The sequence below is a fragment of the Perissodus microlepis genome, chromosome 23 (genome assembly GCF_051167445.1).
Source record: "Perissodus microlepis isolate ML-2025 ecotype Zambia chromosome 23, ASM5116744v1, whole genome shotgun sequence".
Classification (NCBI taxonomy): Eukaryota; Metazoa; Chordata; class Actinopteri; order Cichliformes; family Cichlidae; genus Perissodus; species Perissodus microlepis.
In genome coordinates, this window is record NC_140482.1 from 2,429,431 (window position 1) to 2,436,305 (window position 6,875).

Here is a 6,875-nt window from a genome sequence, read left to right on the forward strand (position 1 = left end):
TCGAGCTGGACCAGGCGACCCTGGATCCTCCCTTAGCTAGCTGCAATAGCTCTAGGCTGCTAGGGGGATTCCCATGATGCACTGGCCGTTTCTCCTTCACTCTGTTTAATCATTAACTATCAGTCTCTGTCCCCTGTAGTATGTAAACGCTCTACTGCATTACGAGCATGATACGAAGTATAAAGGGTTTTATACTGAGCTGCAGGACGTGGACTCCAGACAGGAAGGACAGAGCCCCTCGTTGGGGATGGCGGGCAAACACATGATGCAAATCTGACGCCGGCACGAGAACAGACAAAAAGAGCACGACACCAGAGGAAGGTCCAGTCGGACTTTATTGGTTTCTATCTGATTAAATGAACAGATGAAAAGTTGACTGGAGGTAAATTTATGGTCGAATGTTTCACATCAACATGAGATCCTACAGAATATTAAAGCCAACATCATCATTCATCTAAGCCACAGAGCTCTGCGTGAACTCGATGTTTTTGGACAAATGCATGGACATCAGGACTGTGGAAGTTAGCCGCCTGTTAGCTCTTCGTTACACACTCGCCTACATTCACGGCCAGAACATAAACTCAGAGTTAACCGTTAAAGGTCGCAAGGCAAGACGCTGACACCCTACAAAGGCATACTGCATTGCTTCTGATAAAGACTCTCTTACACTCATCACTTTGGTATTGCATTATACATTACAATATTTTGCAAAGAAATAAAATGTACAACTGCATAAATATAAAATTCTTCCAACATGTTTCATGGTTTCAAACATTCAGAGAGTTGCCAACAAAACAAAAACAAACCCTTTAGTTAGCACCGTCGCCCTTATAACAGGCCAGGGTCTAACACACTGAACACGAGTCTACATTCAAGGCAGAATCAAAAGTTAAAGGCATGAAACAAATAAAACCCAATCACACATTTGAACGATTTAAGGTCTCCCATGATCAGCTGTAAAAGAAATAAAGAGGAGAGGTTTCCTGGAGTGCAGCGTTTTCCTTACATAGATCACAGCTATGAACCATTTTATTATTAATGTTATTATTAAGGACATGTCTGAGACTCATGGCCGGCACTGCTGAAGCTTGCTCATACAGTAAGACGAGGTTGGAAGGACCAGATCTGTACACTCCAAAAAACTAGCTGCTAAAACCACACAGGCAGCGATACACAGAGGGGACAGACAGCTCGCTATGCAGCGCTCACAGACTCCGTGGAAATGTCCCATGGCTTGTTTAGAGGTATCATTTACAGCACACTAAATATTTTCATTGGCCCTATTGCTACTTTCCCCTAAATTTGATTCTAAGGCTAAGACAGAAATACAGAAGCAAGTGATGAAAGCAGACAGATTACACAACAGTCCCTAACAGCGTTTCCCCTTCACTCAGCCAACACGAGCTAATAGCTACAGCCTGCCCCTCTCATCTCATACAACTGATTGATACTACAGGGGTACGGGGCGGGGGAGTGCTATGGGCCTGATGGCGGTCATGATTCTTCAACCTGGATCTTGATCTCAAAGCGTCCCTGGTAGCGGTCCTTCTCGCTGTAGTCGATGTTATCTCCGAACACTTTGCACTCGATGCGGAGGTCAGTGTTCCGGGTCAGGTTGGTGAACTGCAGCGCCACCAGCGGCTGCAGGTACTGCGGGTGCAGCTTCTTGCCGTAATAGGGGTAATACTGCAGGGGGAACCCTTCACCGATGCCGTAGTACTTAATCTCTCCGATCTTATCAGCGTCCTCCTCTTTCTGGAAGAAAGAACGTGCATACATGAATTTGTTGTCAGACGACAGCAGGAACGACGCCATGCTACATGCTGCGTGCGGGCTGTGCGGGCTGTGCGTACCTTGCTGGTGCAGTAAATGGGGATCACGTTGGGCTGCACCTTGGGTTGAGCCTCCTCAGGAATACTCTCATTAGAGGTAGGAGGCTAAAGAAAGAAGACCAGTTAGCCAAACCGTATGAGCGCCGACCGCTGCTGGGCTTTAACAACTAAGGTGACATTTTCACTTTTCTACTAAGTATTGCACTGCTTTGGTCTCCAAGTAAACAAAAGAAGGCTAAAGTTACCCGCGGGCGGTAGTTGACAATTCTGTTCAGCTTCACAATCAGACAGGGTTTGCCCTCCTTGAAACCAAACTCGGTGTCCTCCAAGCCAGAGCAGGGTCCCAGCAAGGCCCTGGTGAAGCGACAGGCCTTTCGGACACCCACATCACTGTCCAAGTCACCCCTGTTCTTGTAGTCTGCAGGTTGATCTAGAGGAACAAGTAAAGGGTTACGTTTCCTAAAGTTGGGTTCTTCCAGGTCCAACATGGCATCTATCATAGTGATAGAAAGGATCCCAAACCATCACGTACAAGCTCAGCGGAGTGGTAATGCACAGATGTGTAGGACAACAGTACTTCATGTTTGCAATCACATTTCTGTTATTTTCCAGTAGAAACTAGTTCAAGTGACGCTTACCTCCACAGTCTTCAAACTTCATCTGGTCTTTCTGTTTACTCTCATCGTACTTGTCCAGGAACTCCCTCAGAGCCTTCGTGTGAGGCAGGAAGGTCTCCACGGCTCTGGGGTTGAAGGCAATCTCAGCTTTATCTGACCGTGGGGTGTGTGTAAGGCCTGCAGGTGCACAATCACAGCCCTTTGTTATCGCCAACATTAACAACTATTGTGATGTCACCCAGTACGGTTTTCAAATCCAATGACTTTGGAGGCAGACGCCATATTCACATAATGCTTATAGATAGATCAGGTGAGTGCGGAGACGAGTGGCTCAACAGGTGGAGCTGGGTGTCGGCTAACCGGACTAATGGCACTGAAGCCAAAGCTGCCCCGCCTGGTGCCTCCAGTGCTGTATGAGACTGTGTGCACAGACTGTACGTGTTTATAGGACTGACTTGCTTTTACAGCCTCAGGTGGCCATTGAAGGAACTGCAGTTTTGCACTTTCAGTGCTGCTCATCATCAGTGACACCAGCACAATAAACTCTTGTTATACAGACAGTCCTGCTGTCACAGAAGCTCACAGGCATCCTGGCAGTAGCACCACCTTTAAAGCTACCGGACATTCAGAGTTACAGTGAAAACACACACTGCTGCCAACTTGTGCAGAATCAGTGCAACATCGATCTCACGGCAGCGCATCCGAGGGACAGATAGTGTTTCCCTCGGCTTTCGGTCATTGTGCTAAGATGGGCTGAATACAGTCTGAACTGGGACTCGGATGAAAGCGATGATGACTGGATATGAAAGCTGATAAGTGATTTTAAAGCTAAACGCAGGGCCGCACAGCAGTGTGTGCTTCGTGTGTAACATCACCTGCTCGCTACACGACTTAAGCTGAAGACCGATGAGGATGCAAAGAAGCAAACTGCCCCCAGCTTCAGTCTGTCACACAGTCTCACACACACAGCTGGCCCTCTCTGTCATGGAAACCAAGCCGTGGTGTGTACACAGCAGAGGCAGCGGGGCCATTATGCGGCGAGTTCATCTCCACAACAACGTCAGGCAGGCCAGACTGAGCACAGGTGCTTTAAAGGCTACTTTCAGATTTGGAAAAGTCTTTTTATGTGTGCCATAAGCAGTCAAACAAGTGATGTCCAGCTTTGTGGTTACTGTATGTGAATGTGCTTCACATCTGCACCTCAGACACCTTAGATATCGCTCGCTGATCAAGAAAACAACAGAAAAACTTCAGATGACGTCATTAAACTACAAGCAACATAACAATCTCTCTATTCAAAGTTAAACCCTGAAATGTTGGAATAATAAGTGGGAATTTTGTCAAAGGGTTTTTGGGAATGTTGACTAAATCGTGATAAAATGTTGGAGTTCTTACTGTGCAAGTCTCACATGTGAAAACTGTAACATTGTAACATCTCTTCTTACCAGCAGCACTTTATAAAGACAGCGAGTTCAGCTCATTGCTGCTGCCTCCACAACAGTCCCAGTTTATCATGTGACCCTTAATAAAGATTAACTGGCCATCCTGTGAAGAAGATCAGCAGACTTCCATCTCTTACCAGGGGGTGCAACTCTGTCCTGCCAGGTGGGCTTGTATTCACTCAGAGTGAGCAGCATTGCTTGGATGGTGCCAATGAAGATCCCAGCCAGGCAGCCGTAGAATATAACATAGAACAGCGTAATTTTGACTGTGGGGGGAAAAAGGAAAAAGAGTGTCAGCACAGAGAAAGTTAAAACTGCTGAGAACATGGAGGAAATGGTGTTAGTTACTGCTGACTGGAATCAATATTTTAGAGGTGGTGCAGATGATATGTTACATGATCTTCAGACTAATCATATGGACTGTACAGCTATGACTCAGAATGAAACTACAGTGCTAATGAGAAAACAGACACAAGGTCACCAAAAAGGAAAAGGTCAGAAGCTGAGTCAGCACAGGCGACTGGTTTCCACTGTTGGTAGAATTAATGAGACGCAGCACATAATGAATAAGCAACACAACAAGAACAGCCTCAAAACCTGCAGGACACACGAGTGCTGGTGAGGAAGGTCACAGTAAGACAGCGCGCGAACGTCTCACTGTTACGTGGTAACAGCAAAGCTACGGCATTAGACACTTTGTCTCCGTCTAAGGAGACTTTCACAAGACTTCACTAAAATTAGCTGTTATAAAAAACTCAGTTGAGCCGAGTGACAGCAGAACCTCAGCTTCAAGAGCACCTTTGACCTGACAGAGCTGCAGTAAGCCGGCTGATAATAGAGTCTCCAGATTCATTTAGATTAATGAGTGGCTGGAGCTGCTGTGTGTGCACAGATGAGACAAAATGACTGCAGAGCCATGCGTCACTCTGAGGGGGGGAAACACTTCCCCAGCCACTGAATGAGTGCTTTAAATCTGACATGCCAACACTTCTATAGAAACATCAATGTAAAACACACTTAAGGAGTTTGAGTGAACTCGGAATGAGGCTCACAAAAGTTTCCCAACTACATTCCTGTATCAGTAACACAGAAACACGATCCTGTAAAGTCTGTCTGTAGCGGTCACTGTCCTCACAGGACTTCAGCCTTCTCATCAGCACACACTGCAACTCAAACCCCGAATGAATCCATTTATCCTACTGTGAAGTTTATTCCCAGCAGCTCAAAGTCATGCAAACCCCACAGCCACGATTCACCTCGCTGCTTGCAGGGTGTAGGTGCACGCGTCTGTCCTCACGGTGTCACAAGGTCACCTGGACCCGTTATGTGACATTTTACCGGAACTCGTTACCCGCAAGGGCATCTTAAACTCCAGCATCCTCCGGGCACTACGGCCCTCAGCGCCAGGACATCTGTAGGACACACACTTCAGTTACCACACACACACACCTCTTATGGAAGAATCAGCCGAGGCTGGAAAACTCTGATTCTAGCGATTTAAACTCCTTAATTAAACCGTGCACGCTCACGTGCACACTCACGGGTGCCGCTATCGCAGCACTGCGCATGACACACTCAAACGCATCAGCACTTTGCGATGACCTGAGAAGGACGAACCGTAGTCCCCGCTCAGCTCGGGTCCAAACCGAGCACACACCGGACTGTACCGGGAGTCCACAGAGATGAAGCGGTGACATTCACACGAGGGGCAAAGACATGCGCACTGCCGCTGCCGAGAAACGGGAGAAGAAAGGTCGACAACTTAATGACCGCATTGTTCCTCAGACTACAGCGACACCTGAGCGGAGCCCGGAGCCTGGCTCCTTCACCTTGGCTCACCTTGGACTCTGATGCATTTTTAACCCTTTGCCTGCCCGCTTCGCACCTGCCGAAAGACACCTTGACCGTTTTACCCGACAACAATCAGCCAGTGCGGACGACTCTAAGCTCCAAACAGCGCGCGCAGCACCGGCTCTTCTCACTGCAGCGCGCACGCGCTCCCTGAACGGACAGCACGAGCACAAACATCACGAGCCTGCTTCACTGAATGAGCTCAGCGGCAGCTCGGGAGTTGTGTGCCGTGTGTTAGTTACAGACACCCAGAGAAAGTCGGCTCAAACAGGTGCTTGGAAACACAGACGGCCGTGAACGCGCGTTTCCCCAGTCTGCCCAATACTCACACCAGCTGCCCCCGGTACGGCCGAGCAGCTCCCCTGTCTCCGAATTCCACAGGAACTTCTTCCATCCACCATCGTCCTTCTTATCGGAGGGCATGTTGCTATAGTTCCTTTAGTCGTCCTGGGGAAGAACACTCCGCGTGCTGTAACCAATTCCCAGCCTGTCCGAGAGGCACCCAGCGCAGTCCTCCCTCAGGCTCCCCAATATAAGCGTTCGCCCCTGACTCCGCCCGAAACTCCAGCAGTTTACCTAGGAGGAGGGAGGAGCGGCGCTGACCAATTAAAGGCCGCACACCGAGTGTGCGTAACTCTGACGTGAGACAGACCGACAGAAAGGGCTCAAAGTTAAAAAAAAAGTGGACATATAGTTCTGTACATACTCTACAAAAACCATAGCCTGCTTAGCCCCTCCCTCCCTCACACACACACACACACACACACACACACACACACACACTCAACACTTCAGCGATGTTCTGAGGATTTCCATTTCACCATGTTCACATGAAGTCACTGCATGGGAACAAGTCACATCCTTAATGCGAGATTACAGTGCAGCAACCTGCAATTCTCAAACACGCTGGCTCCTCTAAACAGTCATTATGGTGCAAACAATACAGTCATTTCATCCCCTTCACCAGCGAAACAGAGCGCATTCAGGGGAAGCTTGTGGGCCTCGCTCTCAGGCCTGTTCCCACTTTAACTTGGTGGGTGTCCTGTTGTGTGCAGTGAACCCCTTCTCACACACACCTCGGGGATAATAGGCTCTAGTAACTTAGCATTGTACATACCATATCCTGCCCTCTG

The 6,875-nt window shown here is 48.3% G+C and overlaps 1 protein-coding gene across 1 annotated transcript; it reads right to left on the bottom strand.

Moving 5' to 3' along the window:
* Positions 1-317: 317 nt before the first annotated feature.
* atp1b1b (ATPase Na+/K+ transporting subunit beta 1b) lies at positions 318-6,294 on the bottom strand. The gene is made up of 6 exons (XM_084921773.1): positions 6,072-6,294; positions 4,029-4,157; positions 2,471-2,626; positions 2,078-2,262; positions 1,854-1,937; positions 318-1,755 (listed from the first exon to the last, which is right to left on the bottom strand). Exons 1-6 carry the CDS (start codon positions 6,163-6,165, stop codon positions 1,495-1,497), a joined length of 909 nt encoding a protein of 302 aa, XP_084777899.1. The 5' UTR covers positions 6,166-6,294; the 3' UTR covers positions 318-1,494.
* Between the last annotated feature and the right edge of the window lie 581 nt (positions 6,295-6,875).